Source organism: Melanaphis sacchari, unplaced genomic scaffold (genome assembly GCF_002803265.2).
Source record: "Melanaphis sacchari strain LSU unplaced genomic scaffold, SCAv2.0 Contig159_pilon_pilon, whole genome shotgun sequence".
Classification (NCBI taxonomy): Eukaryota; Metazoa; Arthropoda; class Insecta; order Hemiptera; family Aphididae; genus Melanaphis; species Melanaphis sacchari.
The window spans coordinates 1,003,441-1,026,469 of NW_020270721.1; the positions used below are offsets into that span (position 1 = coordinate 1,003,441).

A 23,029-nucleotide genomic window follows, 5' to 3' on the forward strand; every position below is an offset into this window, starting at 1 on the left:
CTCCCCACTGAAAGTTAGCAATTATTATTTAAAGGTACATAAATAAGGTTAGTCATTTTTTACAAAGACTAGTTTTGAAAAACCTAGTTTGAATTTCAGAAATACAATGATATGTTAATATTGAGATAAGATAGTAAAACTTAAAACAATTACTCATCGAATGATTTAATTGACTAGAATTTTAGAAAGTGAGATTTTTATAGTTCTAACTGTGATATATATATTAAGTAGTGATTATTATTATTTTTTTTTTGTTTACTACTACAAATACTTGGTGTCAATAAAAATTTTAAATACAAAAATATATAATAATGTACTTATGTTAGGAACCAACATGTTAAAAACGAGTTAAGATGTTTTGTGCATATTTTGATGTCTCGTTAGGTTACAAAACAAAATTGTTTAGATAATAATAAATTGAATCTAATACAAACAAGGTTGTTAGTGCTATTTTATATAAATATGAAATAATACTTGCATTATAAGCTCTGGACAATAAATTTGTTGTGTTTGTGTAAATTAATTAGTGCATATATGTAAGGTGGAGGAGAGCAGAAAGTTTTTAAAGGAAAACATCATCATGTACAAATAGATGTGACTGCAAAATAACGACAATAATTCTGACGCTCTCATTCATTGACTGTGTATGATTTGGTAGTCGTTGTTGTGTTGTTGCTGATGGTAGATGAACAATTATACTTTACTGTATTGTTCTTGGTGGTTAAAGAGGAAGATTTATTAAACACATTTTTGGGGCTCGAGCCTGAAAAATAAAAAACCTATTAGTTTTATTAATAATCAAACAAATATATATTATAACAAGTTAATACTAAAATTATCAGGGGTGCACTAATGGCTTTTAGAAAGTGGCTAAAAATCAAAGCCTTCTCCTCCAAAGAATGGATTCTTTGAAATTAACATCATATTATGTTCATAAACATATACTAACTTATAAAAAATCACAATATTTATATTTTTAAACTTATTAAAATAATAATTTCAAATCTTACAACTGAACCTCATCAAATCTCATAAAGTTTTCTGCTGTCAATGGCCTTCTTAACATTTAAGTATAAATCAGTGATGCAATTGTTCATACAGTATTAATGGAGTAACTCTACGTGTAAAGCGTAAAAATTTACTTAAGTCTTAAAGAGCATTACTGCAGTTGGTCATATTTTAAGGAAATAAATATAGGCAATTATATATTATGATAGTGAATTAATAAATTATCATTGGGTAAAATGACTAACAATATAAGAAGAAAAGGAAGACATATGGCGCATAGAAGTGATTAAAAGTGTAACTGTATTATTGGCATAATACTCGTATAAGATATTATTTTTTTCATCACCTAACCCACAGGTAATCTAAAACTAATCATGAAGTAAATCAGTGGATTGTTACGCCACAGTTTTTACAATAACCTAGTCATATCTCTTGTCTATTTGTGCTTTTGAAACAGTTTTGATACCTACTGTAAAATGTCAGATATTAGGAAACACCATATATTATAGTACATTATAGATTCAAAAATGTTAAGTTGTATATTCAGTATACTAACATGTATATGAAATTACGGAACAATAAGGTAATGAATAATGTAATATCAAATAGCATTAACATATCACTTCTGTAATGATAACGTAATCCATAGTAAAAAATATATATTTATTTATTTTTATAACTATATGATATGTCGTGTGCACTGTACAACAAGATATTAAAATTTATTTTATAGATACAACTTTTATACAACAAAGAAAAAAATGAATTCATACACAGAAATGATTATGAGTTAGTTTTAGATTTAGATTAAAAACTTTATAAACACAAAATTTAACCCATTTCAAAGATTACATAACCTAACCCAGCAATAGAAATATGGACATTAACAAATTGACATAATGGTAATAAGTATCTATAATTTCTATTTTACAATAGAATAGCAGATAAAGAGATCAAGGGGTAACTTCAAATAAGTCAATCTCACCTCACCGTAAATGTTTGCTAAGTAAATGTAATTGATACCAAGATTTAAATATATATTAATTCCGCTATATTTTTTTCTAACTAAATTGTATATTTTTGTGGATTATTATTACACACGATTGCATGTTATATTATTGGTTTCTTTGTCCAGAGTAACTAAGAAATCAGTAATTTAAGATCATTAAAAGTTAGTAAGCGTTAGCAGTGACACAATAGGGTAAAGCAAGCAATGGAAACCAGCGTTTAAGCTTTTGAAGCTTTATAAATATAGTCTCGATAGTGACAGCAGTGTCCACCAAATTATCACCCTTCTCCATCAAATGAAGTATATTTATAATTATATGGTATACCTGCTGAATTGTACGTGTACAATTTATTTGTACCCGAGTGGAACGTTTCATTAAAAGTATTCAGACTAGTTTGATCATTCGAGTTATTGAGGAGCTTGTACACGTTGTAGGCATTTGCCTGAATGTTATCTCCATTTTCGTCCAAACTACTGTTGACGTAGTTATCACCAGAGGTTCTATAAAATATATCACCAATGTTTTACCAATAAAATATTTATCATGCACAAGTGGTTTGCTGTAGAAAATCGCATCTTTTTGATATGTTTATTCAATTTGATATACAGGAAATGTGGTAAAAAAAAGTACACACTACGTATCATCCTAACTCCTAATATACAGTGTTGTAAACACCGCTGTTCTTCTATCATAAACACAAATTATACCATATTTTGATTGAATCAAGTATTAGTCATGTTTTTAACACACAGCACAGTCTAAAAATTTACAAACAATAATACTACAGCATTTAAGGACGACAATAATGAAAATAATCAAAATACGACAGACAACATCAACGGAAAAAAAAATAAAGAAATACAATTAAAACTTTTACAGCGAATTATTATCCAAATTTACCTGCTGCCATTTAATTGATGTTCGAATGACGAATCGTTTTCCAACAGTTCCGTAGGACTTGAGTCATCGCCTTTAGCTTTGTACTTAGCTTGCCTTATAACAACCAACCGTTGACGGGCCTCTTCTAACTCACGTTCTATCCTCAATACTTCTGATCTGTTCAAATACAGATAAAACACATATAATTATAATCAAAGTCTTAAGAAACTATGAATAAGAATAGATGATGAACTTCATTATCGAGTGAATACCTGGCATTAATTTCTTGCGCGATTCCTCCAACCATACGTTTGCTAAGAACCAGACTTCGTTCTTCGTCGTTTTGAATGGCCTGTTGGGCCGCTTTAACCAGGTTATCTGTTGCACGTTTCACAGCATTTCCAGCCGCCTAATCATAAATAATAAATAAGTTAAAAGGATGTTTTACAGCCGTTGTTTAAAAGATTTAATATGAACATTGTTTAAAGAATTTTTAATAAAAATTAAAAAGCAACCAAAGGTAATTCATAGATCTATATAGGTGTTATGTGATATGTCATAACAATTATTGGATGTAACAATATTATAACATTTAATAGAAAATTAATTTAAACGTTCTGCTGTGTTGGTTCTTATTACTTATGGTACAATTTTAGAGCTAAAAATTAACTATAACTAATGTAGTTAGTCTGTTTTTAAATGAATAGAGTATTTACTTTAAATTTGAAGTAAAAAATTATTTCATACTTTTAAATTTTTACAAACAAATAATAAACTATTATTTATTTTAATGTAAATATTTTTTTTTTTTTTTTAATGTACAATTTTGAAAATCAAATCCATTATTTTCAAAATATTTTTTATTTAAAATTATGCAACTTGTTATACATAAATCATCAATGTCTTCCGTGAGACACTATAAGTTTTGAAATATGTCTTGGGAAAATCATGTAAGTATTTTTACCAATAATCTTTTTGTAGATGCACTATCAGGATCAGCTTTAACCTTGCATGATACTAGCAATTGTGCAGTCGATGAAGCCACTTGTTTTGCTGACGAAATCAGCTTTTCTTCACTAGATATCCCTTGCACTAATGCATTTGCTGATTCCACTAAACTGTGAGTGGCAGCAGCCACTAAACGAGAAGCTGATATCAGGCCTTCTGACCACTGACCATCATCTGAACTGGTTAAAGGTCTACGACTGACCTATTTAGATTAGTGAACACATTTTAATCGTTTGTCATAAATATACAAATATATTTATTAATCTTATTATAATCTTAATTCTACTTAGGTTTATTATGCAAGTTTCTTACTTTTCCAGAATCTATTAGTTCACGTTGAGCAGCTGATGCTGCTTTTACTAGTGCTGATGTGGCAGCAGCAATTGATTTAGCTGCTTCCAAAATCACTTCATCGAAATTCCATGAAGCATCTGCTGCTTCCTGAACATGAATCACAAATATATTCTTATAAAATAATTTATTACAAAATTTCAACATCTCATTACAATATAGTAATGCTTTTTATAAATAACAAATTTTCAGTAATTTTACCACATTGATCGATTTCCTGGGGCGTAAACTGGCAAGTTTTTTGGCAGCAGCATCAATAGATTCAGCAGCACCCAATAGTTCGTTTTCCGCAATTATAGTAGGATCTTCAGGACTTACCCAATCATTACCTAAATGATTTCACATAATTTATAACATTATATTAAATATTAAAATATTGCAGTTTATTACCTTTAATGGTTTCAGTTACAGATATCAATTCAGTAACATATTGTGCAATCATACGGGAAATAGTTTGTAACATGTGCTTGGAATCAGAACTTGAATTTGGTTTAGATATTATAAACAATACAGTCTGTAACAATTTTCTGTATTCTTGGGAGATATTATACCCAGCTTGTAATGTTCTTTCTTTCAAATCAGCATTTTCAATAGTATTACTACATCCCTGAATAACAAGCCATTAACAAAAACAAAAATTTAGCAATGTTTCTTAAAACTTTAACTGCAATTTTATTACCCTGCAAACAGTCAATAAATCTGATATAGCTTTACGTCCCATATTTGCAGCAACAATAACATCTTCTTGTTTACCACTATTACCAGCTGAAACAGCTTTTGCTGTAGCCATTGTAATTGGTTTTGTACAACGTAACAACTCTTCAACAGTGGCTGTTGATTTGAATGTTTCAGTTGAATTTAAAGCCTAAAATGTGATTATATTTAATAGTATTCGTAAATAGACAATTATTTTTTTTATTTTATTTTTTTGGTGCAGTCAAAAGTATCTAAATTAAAATTTTCACTTAATTTTAAAGTAAATTTTCATTACAATTAATTTAAAAAAATCTAATGTAAGAGTAATATGATTAACAAAAAGTGTTGATTTTTTTAACTTGAACTCTTTAAAAGATTGTGCACAAAAAACATATTAAAATAATTAAAGATCATATCATTTTCTGATTAGTAGTAAAAATTATGACCACTATTTGTTTTTAAACTACTTAATACTATTCCTCTTTTATTTCAAAAATGTTAATTTTACCCTAATTTCTTGGCCAATAACTTCAATAGTTGATTCAAGAGCTCTTGTTCCACGTGTATGTTCGTCTTCCACTGCCTTTACAGTTTTTAAAAGTGAAGTTACATTTGTCACCATTACCTGAAAATTTACAAATTGTGTAATTTACTAGATTTAGTATTCTCAATTAATATTAATTTTAATTTGTTTAATTACTTTAGCACTTTCTTTTAGTTCATTCATTGATGGATCATTGATATTTTTCCCAGAAGCAGCTTTTGTTGCTTGAATTAGATCCCCTAATGCGGTAGCCACATCTTTCACAGCGTTAATTAACATAACCTATTAACAAATTAAACGTTAAAAAAAATAAAAATTATTTTATTTATTCACACTACAATATATACAAGTCATCTTTAAAATTTAAAAATAGGATATAAATTTATTATTTTAACTTAATCATTGCTTTAATCTATTTTAAGCAAAGTTGGAGTAACTGTCAATATTGATTAAATTATCCAAAATTCATGTTTAAAATAATCAAAGCTTGAGTGTAACTTTTATGATCTAAGTGAGTATGTAAGTTACCATCCAAGACGATAATGGCTAATTAAATATTGATAATTCTAAGTTATTACTCATAAGTAATGATTTACAGTATGTGTTAATTTTATATATATGAGGTAATATATAGTAATAAAGTATTTATAATATTTTTAATAACTAAGCTAAGTTTATATATTTATTGAAAAGGACATTATACCACATATGGTATCTCCATACAAATACAGGTACAGTAGAAGCAATTTTGTGTTGTTAGCTACAATTAAGATAGTCCACAATTAGAGTGAATCAGTAAGTAATTGGCTTATCATCAAATTTAAAGATAAAAACATTGTCTGTTTCTAAGCATTGACTTTTTTTTAATATTTTAATTTTTAAGCTAGATATAAACATTTTTTATTTGTAATACATACAATATTCATATCTTGCACAAAAAATCGAACATTTAAACTATAAACGTAGATAATGTTCATAATTTTATTTAAGTTTGATAATAAATCAACTCACTAGAACATTAAGGCTAATAACACAAAGTTGATTCTGGTGAAGGAAATTTACTAAGTTGTATATAAGTTAAAATCAAAAACAAATAGTTTCTGTGTAAATAGTGATCTGACACTCTTTTAAATATTATTTCTATTGTTACGAAACAATATTGAAAAACTAAGTAAAATTAATAAAAAATGTATTTAACATATTATATTTTTTAATTTAAATTTTATATTATAAATGATAGTAACACATCCATAATAATGATACTATAATATATGTACTCACCTGGGCTTCTGGGTTGTTAGCTCCCAAAGATGCTGCACCAAACTTTACTACATCAGCCAATTGTATTATAGTAGAAACAGCATTTTGAGCAGCAACTGCTAGCTGTTCTTGTGAGGAAGCCGCACCTGTAACACATTTATAATTTAAATTACATAAAATAATGTATAATATTAATCAAATTATAGAATTGTAAAATTATTTTATAGCTACAAACTAAACTTTAAATTTTTAATGTTTCAAAAGCAATTAAAACAATCTATTCTTTGAATACTTAATAACATAATTATATATGAAATACATTTTTATTTAAAAACTTAATACCATATTCAAATAAAATTAAGTTTAAATAAAATATTAAGTGAACTTCATTTATTATATAATGATTCCATTTAAGAAAATATTTCATGAAAACTTCTATTATCATTTACAATATAATCCTTGAGAATTAAATTAAATTAATACTAACCAGTAACCAAAGTTTTAGTGTCTTCTACTAATGCTTTAGCAGTTTTCAAAATATTCTCTCGGTGGTCAGAAAATGTTTCATTTTCATTTTCAGCATGGAGAGTCCCAGCCGTAGCAAAGAGTATTGTTGTGTCTAGATCACCAATAATACCAGACACTGTACTGGCTGCATTAACACAAGCTTGAGTACCACGAGTTCCAGTAGATGATAATTTGTGCAATATCTATGTTTACAGATTAATAAGTAAATTATCAATAAAAATAAAACTTAAGTTACTAATATTAGTAATATTAACAATAAGTAACATACTTGTTGCTTTTCAATTTCTGTCATTGTGTTTTGCAACTGGTAATCATGTGTTGACTTATGATATCCATAATTTTGATTATTTATCTGAGTATCATGATTATATTCATAGCGTTTTGTCAAAGTTGAAATATCTAACAAATTGTCACCTGTAATAATTTAAAAATATATCCATATTGTAATTATTACAATATTAACTACTAATCTGAATATTTTGACAATAAATACTATATTTTGTAACTAAATTACCAGTATTATTTGAAGAATTGGTCTGATCAATAAAACCAGTGTCATTGGATGAATTTGAATATTCTTGAACTTGAAAAGTTTTTTCAGTGTTAAATCTCTTTTCTTTGGCAACTGGCGAAGTGCAAACATCTACCAAATTACTCAAACTTTCTCCGACAGCTCTGTATAATTGTTAGTAATTAAATATTTAATCTTGTATAGTCTATGAGTTAAGTGTATGATCAATATCTAAGACAATATATATTTACCTAGATGCGCTTGTAAGTCTATTGAGTAATTGATTTAATGTAGTAGTGACTTGATATGCTGCGTCCGAAAGTTCTTGTAATAAATGTTTATTATTTTCATGTTGAGTTAAATTACACACTGAAACTAGGTCCTCTACTGCATTAACCACTTCTCTAGCAGCTGCCATTAACTGTTCTTTGCAACTTGGATTTTCCACAGTACCAGCAACAACCTAAATAATCAATCAAATTATTAGAATATATATATAATGAAACTAACTTAATTAAAATGTTATCAAGAAATATACTTTTGTACAGGCTACTAGCTGTGAAGTTGTAAGTGCACAAGTAGTTGCGGCACTAATAACAGTAGACTGATGTTGTGGTTCAACAGTTGCTGCGACATTTTTAGCTTTAACAACAAGAGCAGCTGTTGTATTAGCTACTGCCTTAGCCAAGCTCAATAAAATGTCACGAGATTCATCAGCTCCATCATCACCGATCTGTGTCAATACTTGTTGAGAAGCTTCACCAACTTTACTAGCAGCATTCAGTAGATTTTGACGTCCCTAAAACAATCATACAAATATAAAAATAAAATTCACAAGGCTATATACTGCTAGGCATAAACTTTTACATACAGTATTTGAATCAGGTTGGACAGCTTTTAAAAGGTCAGTAAAAGCAGAACACAATTTACGAGCTGCATCTAATAAATGATCACCAGAAGGGGTTAAAGCAGCCAAAACACGTACACCCTGACTCATTTCTGGTAAATTTGTAGTAATAGATGTAATAGCTTGCTCAACACTAGAATAGTCAATATCTCCTGAAATTATTAAAAAAAAATCAAATTATTTTAATAAAATAAACTACAGAAATATGTAATAATTACCTGAAGTCAAGGTGACTACTTGAGCTGTAGCGGCATTCATAGCTGCAATCTGAGAACTGATATTTTGTTTATTTGAGTCTATTGTAGTCTCTTTCAATTTAGTTGAAGCCTGTTGATATAAATAATTAATTTTTTCAAATTTTAGAATGACTTAACAGACGATTAATACTTACTGCATCATTACCAAATTCAGGAATAACAGCTTTTGATATCAACTCTTTTTCAATAGTAGTTATAATTTCTTGACTATTTGATATTGTCATACACAATGCTTTTTGTGGTGCACTCAATACCTTAATTTGTTTATTCTGTGGTCCCTACACAGACACAAACATATTGTTTTATAATAATTTGTATAATGTCAGCCTAATATTAAATAGTAATACAAATTGAACATACCACTGATGGTGTATGGGATACATTTATTCGTCCACTAACTGTTGTAAACTGAGGATTTCCCACGTGTCCCATTCCATAGGGACGAGCACCTAAATGCAAAATTAATTATTTAGAATAATAGTTAAAAATGAATCACACAACTAAAATATTACAAATTTTTAATGAGAATACAAAACATAATAGTAAGCTAATAATAACACAATTTACTACTCTTTTTAATAAGTAAAATATTTATATGATCAACAATAGTAAAATATGACCTTGCATAAAAAAAATGTATTCAATTATTATGGGTAAAATATATTAACTCTTCAAAAATATTAAATTTGCACTAATAAACTCAACTACTGACAAATCAAAATCAATCATTTAATTGTATGCATTAATATATTACTGAACAATTTAAGACACATAGCAAAAATGTGTATATCAAATGAAGTGAAGGGAGCTCATAAATATTGTATTTTAAAACAAAAACTATTTATCTTTTAAGTTCATCCTTTAAATTTCAATAAATTTGGTTTAAAATTATTAAGCTAAAATATTTGATTAACTAAAAAAACGTTTGATTATTCTTTGGTGGTTCCCTTGAAATTGATGAGAATTCAATTTCTTTTTAACTAAAAATCGGAGTAAGCATTGTAAGTTACAATTGAATAAGATTTGTAAATTTAAGCAAGAAGTAAAATATTATTTTGTGGTCACAAAATAGATTAATGACATTTAAATATGAATACTTTAAATATTCTTTTGTACATTTCCTATACGAATACTATAGAGTAATATCCATTTAGATCTAATTTAACTGTAAGACGGCCTAATATATATAAAATTACTCTTATAATTTTCTTTAAAATTTGTAAAATGAAAAGCCACTTAGTTGAGATTATCCAATGTAATATTTAATTAGTTTGTTTAGAGGCATTTTAAAGAGAAATATTTATTCTTAAAAAGCCTATCATGAAAAGAATAATAAATTATAAAGATTTAACTATAACAATCACATAATCACAACATAAATAAAAAATTCAAGTTGGTAATTAAACTACTAAGTAAAAAACATGCATTAAATTGGTTTAAAATATTAAAAAATCATGCAACTGATTATACCTCAAGCATTGCTAATAAAATATTTATATTAAAAAATGGGTTTAAAAATTGCTAAGAACTTCAACTCGAATATACAGTATGTTTCCTCAATCCTTAATCTATATAATTTATATTTTTATTTAATTAGTAATTAAACTTTTAGAAATGTTAATATTTTATTAAATTAAAATTATAAAACATATTAAATTTTAAAATTACTCACACAAAAAAAGCTTACCATAGAAATATTTATTTGTTCAATAGATCTCATATTCTTGAAACATACTGTCTTTTTACTAGTTTAAAGTATTTGTGAATATTATAACAAATATAAAATACAATATTCACACTAAACTACAGATATGTATATATATATATGTATGCAATGGATGTATAAAATATCAACAATTTTTAGAAAAAAATAGTTCTGAAGAAACCTACAAGAATATAATGATCACATAACAATATACAACTGAAGAGGGCAAATGAATAACAATGAGGAAATGGTAAAATATACATTCATTGATTGATAATCAATCAATATTACCTTTAAAGCTCCAGATTGTCTGCATCACGGTGTATATTTTTAACACGATGCCATGAATTCTATATTCCTTATATTCCTGAATAAAACATGTTTTTTTTTTCTAAATTGTATTTAATGTTTAGAGGGCAAAAAGAATAATAGATATACTCCTATAACACCAAAGTTTTGAACAATGTACCTATTATATTTTTTATCATTTTTAAACACATTAAATACAGTAAGTTAATTTCAAATATTCTCAATTTTCTTCTGTTGCATAGTTTTTTTTTTTTTTTACAGTTTTTAGAGTTACATCATTTAATAATTGAGCAAATAAATTAAACTCGCAATTATTCATGTGTCTATATAGACAATACTTCCATAAAAATTAAACAAAAACATTTAAAAATGAAATCTAATATCTAACTTTCAAGAATAAAATTTGATTTTGATGAAAATTAAATACTTCAAATAAATAATATAAAACTTTTAATTGTATAATAGTATAAATATAATAAAAAAATATATAATAATTAAGTTAAAAATATAATACTTTTGGCCAATGTAATTGATTTTAATAGTAGGTAAATAAGGAAACATTTTGTTAAAATAAATATTAACTTTTAAATTCTAAAAATTTGTATAAATTAATTACTGAAAATTCTATAAAGCCAATCAATGTAAATTATATGGTAATAAACTGTTGACTGTATAAATAAATATCTACTTTGATTATAATTCAATACATTACTCAAATTCAATAAAGAATATAAATATATACATATTACATATATTTGTATTATATAGTGCATTAACTATTAAAGTCAGGCGTAGATTTTTGAATATTTTTAAATTTTTAAATTGTAATAGATTAATTGTTATGAAGTTAGAATTGTAATTATTTTAAAAATTTTGAGGTTAAAATAGTTATTTAACTTTATTTTATCATTAGTTTCTTGTAACATTAATAATGATGAATGGTTACTTATATTTAATACATTTTTATCACATCAACTAAAAATTTTGAAACTTCTAACTACAATGTTTGTATACGATAAATTAAAAAACATTGACTACAATTATTTTTTTTTTTATATATATAATATAATAATATTTAACATAATTTTAAATGTACATAATGTACATTATAATAGCATAATCTATTTAATGCAATTGATATATCATTTAATGCAAAATTTTCTTCTCTAAACCATTATCAAAAAATATTTGTTAATAATCCAACAATACAAAAAATATTCACATATTCAAATAAATATGGTTGTTACAGCCTATGGTCATCTGGCATATAAATAATAAGTTTTAACTACCAGTGTTCATAAAAATCTAAAATTCTGATACTATCAGACATAGTGGCCAATATATTAAGGGGATTCAGTGGATAAGCACTCATAACCAAAATAATGATATTTAGAAGAATGTATAATTTCAGACTGATATAAATAATCATAAAATCTTACATGATGAATTTATCTTAAAAAAAACTAAAATTAATTTAATTTAAAATACATATAACTAGTAATATTTATTAGGTAATGTGAATATTTTAAAATAATATTGGTAAAACTTTATGAATGAAAAAATAGATCAATTAATTTTAATCTCTAGAAAAAAAATTAAATATTCATTAATTTGTAATTAAACAAGATAAACATACTATAATTTATTAATATATGAAAAATAAATACAGTAAATTCCATTATAAAATAATTTAATTATTGCTCAATTATACATTTATTTATGTCAACATGATATTAGATACACCCCAAGGTTGATAAACTAAAATTTATCATCAATAAATAACAAAAATAGATCACATACAACGAAGAAAATACTTTCACCTAGATCATTTCGTTGTATAATATACGAATATATTAATCATCTAAATTATTTATTATGAAGTATGAACATTTACAATTTTTAAACTATTTATCATCTTCTGTATGTTTAATTCTTAATAGTATAAACTTGTCAATTTAATCAAAGTTTTGATGGCGGATTAAAAATTAAATTCTACGAATATGATCAAGAATAAAGCAGAATAGATTTGAATTATAATCATTAAAATTGAAGCGAGCATATTTAGTGTAAAATATTAACTTATAAAATATTAGACATTTTATTAATGAATACATTTTAAAGGTTAGATGTTAGTTAAAAACTATAGATGTAAATTAAAATATTATGTTTCATAAATCTTTGTTACATTACATTTATATTATTTGCAAATTTATGAAACTAATAAAATTTTTATAAAAAGCATAATAAAAGCTTATATAAACTATTTATAAGCTTCTAAGTAATATTTGAAATGTGATTATTAACATTATTCCTGGTGCAAATTTAGTGATTTTAATTTTATTTCTGAAATAAATCTTCAAAATTAACTCACCTTCAGCTCCAGCTCTCATTACTGCAGGTTTTGCCACTGATTCAGTGTTTACTTTTCCAAACTGACTACTTTCATGTTGTAAAATTGTAGCCCTAAAACAACAATGATTTATACATAATTTAATTTAAAGAAAGAACTGAATAGTAATTTAATATAGTTTAAATTACAAAACTTTTTATTAGTAAATTAGAAAATAATTATTCTAGTAATAAATGAATCACACAAAGACTTACTTAAGTGGTGAAATACTATCTTCTACCATAGTAGAACCTTCGTCTCCTTCAATACCAAAATGATCTTTAGACTTTTTCTGTAAAAAAAAAAAAAAATGTATAAATAAATAATCTTTTCACTTTACAATAACTAAAATGTATTTATTCACTTTTTTCAAAATAATGTCTATGTAACCAGAAATCAATTGAAGTATTTGTTCAGCTTCCGTAGTTTGTACAGAATAATATTGATCTGAATAATCCCCAAAATCTAATGTAAATGTATTTGGAGATGCTCCCCATCTCCTTACTGTTGTTAGAGGCCAAGTTTTTAATATTTCTTTGGTTCTTTCATCCAAACGTAAAACTGAATCCTTTGTCACTCCCAAAAGACGAGGAACTAATTTATTTTTTCCTTTCATTTTTTCCTAGTAATAAAATTTATTATTTCAGAAAATATAATAAATAATAATATTAAAACAAAAATATTTGCAACATACTTTAACTAAGAAAAATGTTACTCCATAAGTAGGTAATGATCTTGCAGTTTTTGTATAAAGAACTTTTGCATCTAATTCAGATAAACCTACATGATTTTTGTGCTCAGAAAATATTTTTTTTTCTATACCTTTTATTTTTGTGTAAGATTGAGGTAAAAATTCCTTTAAACTAAAAAAATATACATATTTATTTTTATTTTATCAATTAGTATAAATAATAAACTATACTCTAAAAATGGAGGTCGGTGTTTAGTTTCACAATAGTTTCCAAACTGAATATGTGTTTGAATACCAGCAAGTTGTAAAGCAAGTTCTTCTGTTACTGGATGTGTTCCATCTAAAATTGCATCTCTTGCCTACAAATTCGAAAACAAATCAAGATCAATTCATTTATTAATATGTATTAGTTGTATGTGCCATATAACTAATAAAATATAATATACTAAAATCAATTACCTGAACATATAATAAATTTAATTGTACTGGATCATGGGAATCAATGTTACCATCAGAAAAGAAAAATTTCCTTCTTAATAATACAGGTTCACCCTCATCAATGCCTTGTTCTCTAAGAGTTTTAGATGGATCAACCCAGTTGACTAAAATAATAATGCAACACTTAATAAAATTTTTTAAACTATTCAGATACATAACATTCACATACAAATCTTTAAAATTATTAATGCAAATAGTAACTTTCTAAATGTATACACCTATGTAAGAATAATTTTACCGGGAAAGTAAAAAAATATTTTGCTACATACTAACAAGTTTTTAAAAATAAAGCAATTGAATGATCCTGAATTTGAATAAAAATTAATACTTATTTTAAAACTTATTTTTGCTCATTTTAAACAAATTTGTATTTGCAATGCGTTCCATAGATACAGCAAGTATATTTTACATTAAAATTTAATAATTAATGTAGGTAAGAAAATTTATTTGGTTGTTATTGTTTTAAAATAAAATACTTAAATTTTAGTAGCATTACTAACACAAGGGAAATTATTGAATATTAAATTTGAAACACACAATATATAAAAATAGATATTAAACTTTGGAATAAATAAGTAAACAATATACAATATACATGTAATAAAGTTGAGACCCGGTTGATAAGGAGTATAATAAAGAGGTTTGAAATAAATTGATAGTGATAATGTAAATAATACAAATTAAACTGTATATTAACCTTCATCATCTGTTTTTAATTTTTTTCTCAATTGTTCCATTTTAGCATCTTTTTCACGTTCTCGATCTTCTTTTCGTCTTTTTAATGTTAATGTTCCAAAATTAGCTTTATTCTCAACTTCTTCTTCTGGAGTTTCTCTTACAAGACTGTATTCATCGTGGTTGGTAATTCCTAAGTATACATAAATTCCATCACAATGTTATATTTAAGTCAAAATAAAATAACATAACTTATCACACATAAAAATTGTTAAGCTCATACCAATTTTTGTGCAAATCACAACCATTAGATTTGCTACTGGTTGACTGTCATCGACAAGAAGAGTTTTTAATGTTCCATCAAGCATATGCACTTTTAATGTTCTCATCTTTTTTCGATATTCCAACAAGTCCTAAACCATTAAAAAAAATAAAACCATAAAGAAAACAGAATTAATTACATTTAGGAATTTATTTTTTCTATTTTATACACAATCATTTAAATAATTTATAAACAAAACCATATTTATTCTATATGTTGTTGCATAACAATGCATCAACAAACTAATAAATAGGTGCATATAGAAAAACTAAAAACAAACCATAGCACTATAAAATCTTATATATTGAATAAAGGAAAGACAAAAACGATGATTTTTTAATTGTTCAAATGTAAGAATGAAGAATTTATACTTATAAAGATTCTGAAAGCAATTTTGCATTTTTTTTAAAGTTTAAATCAATGTTTTCAGTTAATTATTTATTTATTTATTTATTGTTGCTAAATTTTAGGTAATACTGAACATGTCAAATTAAAAATTCACCTTGGTATAACTTATACGAGATAAAATCATAAATGTGAGAAGCTGATCTAGATATAACTTTTCAAATTATTTAAATCTATTTTTAGAATATCCATTTAAAAATTAAAGTAATCATAAGAACGTTAATAAAACAAGTCATGTTATATTGTGTACGCTTAATAACAGATTAATCAATTTATCACTTCTAATTATCTTTTGTATGCATAAATAATAAAATGGAAAACTTAAACAAAACAATATAAATATTTTTTGGTACTATTTATTCATTATACAAATGAAATCATATGTACATAATTAAACTCAGATTAGTAAAAGTAATTTATTTTATTCTCAAAATAACATTATTTTCAAAATAATTTTCCTTAGTAAACATATTGTATTAAATAAAATAATTACTAAAAAATATAGGTACCTAATTGACTTATTTAATTGCTATGTGTTAATTATTTGAATATATATTTTTACTATAGCCAATTTTATTAAGAGAGAAATATAGTAATTTATATAAATATATATTGAGATACATTAACATAAAAAAAAAACAATTAAAATAAACATTTTCTAATATTATAGATATGATTGATACATTCAAGAACTTATGAGTATATTATAATCACATAACTTTAAAACTGAATTTTTTCATACCCAGCTCTAAAATATTTGTGAAAAATTAAAATTAAATATTAGGTAAATTTATATTTAAAAGTCCTCTTTTAATATTTTAATAAAATATTAAATAACCAATTTTTTAGAGAAAAAAATATCCCTAAAAATCAATATAAAATTACATTAATTACTTATAAATATTAATTTAAATAAAAGTATTACTATAATTTTAATTATTAATCATTAATAATAATATTGATTTGCATTCATATGATATGCATAATATATAAATATATTTTTTTAATACTTAGTTTTCTGTATATTTTTGGTTATTATTATACTCAATAGCCTAAACACACATTATTTAATAAAAGTTCTGTACCTCTGAATATATTTTTATTTTTTTAAAGGGGAAAACTGTAAGATGTGAGTACATTATTGTAAGTTTATCGGCTCTAGCATGCAAAATCAATTTTTTTTATAAAATTTCATATCACATTAGTGATTGAAAAATTTCAAAAATCAATGATTCCAACCTTAGTTCATACTTTAGACAATACCTAATTTATAATATTTAGTTATTGACAATATATAAATAATAAAGGAGAGAATAGAACAGACATTTATCTACTAGTTCATTGTCAAATGGTGATTAATAGTTATTATTTCTTGTCCTTACTTATCAATTATACATTAAGATAAATAATAATACAAATAATACATGGTATCATTAGTAATCAAATTTACTCATGAAAATTTTTCATAAAATTACATTGGGTAGACAACTAATTAAAAAAAAAATTATAGTTACAATCTTATTTTTCCTAAGTGTTTTATTCTATTGGACTAATTTTCTATTATCTATTTTTCTAAGAAAATGTTTTCTGTATTATTGTCTACAATACTATCAATGTAGATTTTTAATGAATGTAGTATTTAAAAATTTAAAATAGCATTTATTTTAACTTATAAATTTATCTTATAGAGTCATGTTACTTATATAATTTTTAGTAAACTTAAACTTAGATGCAATGTTACAGGAAAAATGAAAAAAAAATTTCTATAAAACGTTGTAAAATATAAATATAACTTATAAACATAACAGAAAATAAAATTGACTGATCATACTTAATAACACTCTATATTCAACTACATCTTGAATATTCTGTCATTAGTTCAAAAAAACAGATAAATAATAACTTAACAACAAAATTTTATGGAAATAATCGGTAGTTAAAATTTGAGCTTAAATTAGTGTTTTACTTATTAATAAGATCATGTGTTAATTAAATTAATTATTAATTCTTTTTCTAATATTTTAGTTACAAGTCATTATATATGGTATTAATATACTGAACTCTTATAAATATATTGCATTCTTAAAAATATCTTTTTAAGCTTCAGTAATAATGATAATGATCATTGTAATGAATTGGTAATATGGTAGGTATCTATAATATAGAATTAAATATAGTATTTTTGAAATATTATCCTCAGTTAATGATTATTGCTACATCAAAGAGCTTTTTTGTAAATAATTCGAAGTTTCGAACACATGACAGATATTCTACTTAATATTATATTGACTAAGTTAGTCCATACAACCATAAATATCAAATACAGCATACACATTCCATTGTTTTTAAATTTCTGAGTCAAACTTTTAAAAGTTTAAAAGTTTTATTCTTGACAACTAAAATTTCATAAATCTTAGATCTTTATTCCTGTGAACAGTACTTGAACTAGATCAGAAAGGTATTCTGGTTTGTGATATTAACTTTTGCTTCAGTTCCAGGAGGTGAAATTAAAACTTAGATTCTAAATTCTTAAGTTCTAATTCAAAGAAATATTAAGTAAATATTGGAAAAAAATAAAGAAAGTTGCTACTTGGTAAGACAATCTTGATAATGACCAATAGTATTACAATCAAGGAGATTAAAGTTATTAATCATTTTTTTTAAGAGAAAATATAAATATCTACCCAACAATTAAGCCCAAGATCAAAGTCACTATCGATAATGTATTCTAAAAACTCTGTCTATCAATTATCTATAGATGTCTATGTCTAATAATTTTGATTTTAAAAGTTGACGATGTCAAAAAAAAGTTACTATATTTTAGGGATATCCAGGTACGGTAAATTAATTTTATAATGAAACGTTTATACAATTTTTCATTTTAAACAATACCTGTAGGTTAATTATCAAATTGGTTAAGCATATTTTCACTAATGTATAGGTTTTAAATAGCAATGATTTTTCTATTTTGTGTAAAGAAAAACCATGAATCATTAAGAGTCCTTAAAAAACAAAATTTAAACACCTTTTAAGCAAAAGAGAAATATTTTAACTATCTTTTTTAAGAGCTCTAGTGCCTTTAATAAAGTTATAATCAAAAGGCCCAGGGCAGTGTGTAATGCATACTCTATAAACCCAATAACACAGCACTGCTAATGAGCTTAATTAATTGATATACTCATTTATACCATGAATATTAAATTTTATTAATATCCAAAGGATAAAATTAAGGTATACTAATAAAAAAAGAAATATAAAAATTTATATTGCATATTACAAAGAGTACCTACACATGAGTATAACTGTGTAACTGTATACCTCAATGCAAAATTATAGGTTCATCAAAAAAAAGAGTTCATTTTTTTAAATTCATAATAACTGACAAAAAAAGTAGGTAAATATAACACAACTCAATTAAAAAATAAATGACAACTCACCCCATTTCTTAGGATATAATATTCTAAATTACGTCCAGGTTCTAACCAAACTCCTTTCTTTATGTCTTCGTCAGCTAAAAATAATCCATAATCTTTTGCTGAAACAGTTAAAAAATAAATAAAACAATTAATCTCATAATAATACATTTAAAATTTTGAGTTAACACATATTAAAAACATTTTTTTTATAATGCTGAGTAAGCCTTTTATTAATACATTCAATTGCAAATGTATACATCATAAATATTTTCTCATATATTTCATTGCCCATGTTTAATTGGAATAATATATTATGGGATAATTGTATAATCCAAACTTAATAAAAAAATATATTCATTTTATTTCATTGTAATATTCATACTAGGTAACTACTACAAGTATGGGTGAGTCTATATCAATGAATTTAATTGTAAACAAATTGTCATTTATTAATGATATTAATTTAAGTGCATAGTTTTAAACTGCATTTTATAATTAATTGAGGAAAGAAATTGTATGGACTAACATTTTTTGAGACTTGAATAAAAAACTCATTAAAAAAAAAAATATACAAATTTTGTATTTAATTTGTCAATTAGTTATTCAATTGTATTTATACTGTTTTCAGCATTGTGAAGCATACTTTTACAGTTGTTTTATATGAAACTGCAATGTTTATTTCGCTTAATTTTTAAATTGTTTCTATTTAATATCAAAAACCAATCATTCATTATACTAAAAATAGTAGTTACTTATATTTCGCCTACATAATTTACATCAAAATCATTAATGATAAACTTGTAAAGGTATATATTATAGTAATGAATTGCTATTTTTATCAAATAAGATATAAAATAATGATAAATTACCTATATAAACATGGTTGTTTTGCTCTAATCTTAAAAGTTCAGATTAAAGAAAAAACAAGAAATTTATTAAAATATTCAACATAATATTTAATGTTTAGCCTTAGCTATCCTCCAGAGCAGGGTTCTCCGATTTTTTTTTTACAGTGAGAGCCAAATATTTGATAAGTTTTAGCATGGCATATTTGAAGAAGAATAGAGATACTATAAGATTGAAAAAGAAAAGAACAATTTTGTTATTATATTTCACCACAACTTTATAATTTCACAATAACACATAGGTTTAAGGGTAACATATCTAGGATTTTAAGTTCTATAGTTCATGACTTCAAGATAACCACATTTGGAGTGAAACACTCACATGGCCGAGTAACGAACTAATGAGGGGACGTTGAGTTACCTAACTCGTCTACATTTATGATAACATCTAATAAGTGCCTATTTATTAGAACATATACTTTGAGACGGAACTCACGTTGATCTAGATTGGCTTCGGATATCTTTTCTCTGATCAGTCGGCACGCGTTGTACACCGATATGGTCGGATCGAATTGCATCGTTTTGGTGACATCTCGATCGACGATGGATATCCTCAGCGATAGCGTCGCCATCTGAAAGCGTAAAACGTGCACGGGCGCGATAAGTGTTTGATCTAAGACTCGCGCCCCAACCGATCACCCCGCGTGCACCCGATAACCGGGTAGGTACCCACCGTGTAGTCCTCCGGCGCAACGTACTGCTACCCAAAAGGGCAGGATGTGCTGAGAGCGTTCGGGCGGCGGTGGCGGCGGCGACGACGCGTTGGCAGGCACTGCGTGCGCGTTTGTGCGGGTGCGATCACGGGGACGGACGACGCAAACAATAAAATAGACAAAAATGTTTTATTTTATTGCAGGCCTAAAAGCCAACGGCTGCGGCGATGACGAATCGATCAGGAATCCGTCGTCGTCGACCGGACGGCGGGCTCGATGGCCGCCGTGGCCACCGCGCGCCCGTATTGTACCGACGACGACGCGGAAACGGAACATCTGTCGACGACGACGACGTCTTTGCGCGCCCAAAAATAGAACGCGTGGCCCCGGCCGACGGAGGCCGTCTTTTCAATAACACACGTTGCCGTCTTTTTATTATTATTATTATTATTATTGTTAATATTTTTTATCGGCTTGGCACGATAAATTTGCACGCGCAAACGATTACGCGGTTGAACAGTGAACACTAGCGCACTGCTGTCGCGAAGTATCGTCTCTACACGCGATATGAACAACCTTATGATGATTAAAATGTACTTGTATTTACTATTATTATTATTATTATTATTACGAATTCAATGATTTTTATCAAAAAATACCCACGTAGTACGTACACGATATGATATACTTTGTCAAATGCTGTAAATATCATAGGTGGGCAAGTCATGGAAAACAATCTGATAGTTAATGTAAATCAGGTAAACCTGAAAATTACAAAAGTAGTCGAACCACGAAAAAAAAACGGTTATCTCGAATGTGTTTTTTTTTTATTATTATCGAAGTTAGTCATTTTTTATTGTTTAATATCAGAAAACTACTATTTCAAGACTCCTGCCCTAGAGATTTAAATAATAAATGAAATATTACCTAGAGTCTGAAATCCCTACCAACGTGCTTGTATAGTTATTTATTAAATAACCCTACTAGGAATTGCAAAATAACGGCACCTACTTAATTTTTTATTAGAATCATAAGTCACAATCAATTGTTTCCAAATAAACTATTAATTAATAATTGGATACTGCAAATATCAAATAAAATGTCAATTAACTACAATTATTAACCTTCAGCAGTTGTTAAACTCAAACATAGCGAATTTAATTCTTTAAAACATTCTTCACGATTACATCTGATTATGCGAGTGATAACTTATACCAGAGTGTTTAAACATCTATAATACAAAACATTGTGTCAATTTTGTAACTTTAATTTTAGTGTTGGTTGTAAGTACAAAGAAATTAAAATCAATAAGTACCTAATGAAAAACAGTTAAATACTTAAACGTTCAAAACTACTGTGTGAATAAGAAGGCATTAAAAACTCGGTTTAAATAATACATATTACATAAAAACATAACTACAAGTGACTAAGTACTATTTTTAAACACCATATATTTCTAAGTGGGGCAAGGGGCCCACGTTCTATAGCGTGACTTAAACAAAATTATTATTATTATTGTTATACAAATGAAACTGATAAAATAATCTTCAGTATCGTGATAACTCAATAGGTCTAACTCTGTAGTCTGTAGTATCCAAACCGGCCGACCTCACCTAAGAATTTATGGGCAAGTTTTTTACCTCGGCATAACCATTATAACTTTATATACCTATTGCGCATATCGCGGAATATCCACTCTAAATACAGTGTATCGAAGTGTTTATAAAAACCTCATATATTTATACGAGGATAATCTGCTAAATCGAGACTTGATTTTTTACGAACAAATTGATGACAATGATCGATTATTCAAGTCAAATTTATGCAAACTCTATTAAATGACCGGCTCAATAGTAACTTGTAAAATTGTAGCATAAAAAGACTTGTAATTTATTTCATAAGTAATTAAATTAGGAAAAATTATATATAATATTATTATATATATAGCTTATTCCCTAAGTTCGAAATTATTATACGGTATTATATTACATGTTTACCTATACCTATTGATTTTTATAAGTGTATATAAATTCAAAAACGTATCTATACAGTTATAATATACATGTACAATAATTTACCTTTGAAATATGTGCTTATAAAAA

The 23,029-nt window shown here is 25.9% G+C and overlaps 1 protein-coding gene across 1 annotated transcript; it reads right to left on the bottom strand.

Moving 5' to 3' along the window:
• Positions 1-171: 171 nt before the first annotated feature.
• On the bottom strand, positions 172-21,211 carry LOC112592175 (talin-1-like). The gene is made up of 32 exons (XM_025336178.1): positions 20,948-21,211; positions 20,711-20,846; positions 19,391-19,488; positions 15,510-15,639; positions 15,249-15,419; positions 14,513-14,655; positions 14,285-14,412; positions 14,057-14,225; positions 13,727-13,984; positions 13,578-13,654; positions 13,345-13,436; positions 9,320-9,408; positions 9,094-9,237; positions 8,921-9,029; positions 8,667-8,854; positions 8,334-8,594; positions 8,047-8,258; positions 7,799-7,959; positions 7,553-7,698; positions 7,244-7,466; positions 6,778-6,902; positions 5,653-5,778; positions 5,461-5,577; positions 4,936-5,121; positions 4,647-4,863; positions 4,458-4,585; positions 4,218-4,346; positions 3,862-4,107; positions 3,170-3,306; positions 2,919-3,074; positions 2,343-2,518; positions 172-763 (listed from the first exon to the last, which is right to left on the bottom strand). The coding sequence occupies exons 2-32, from the start codon at positions 20,844-20,846 to the stop codon at positions 630-632; spliced, it is 4,812 nt and encodes a 1,603-aa protein (XP_025191963.1). The 5' UTR covers positions 20,948-21,211; the 3' UTR covers positions 172-629.
• Between the last annotated feature and the right edge of the window lie 1,818 nt (positions 21,212-23,029).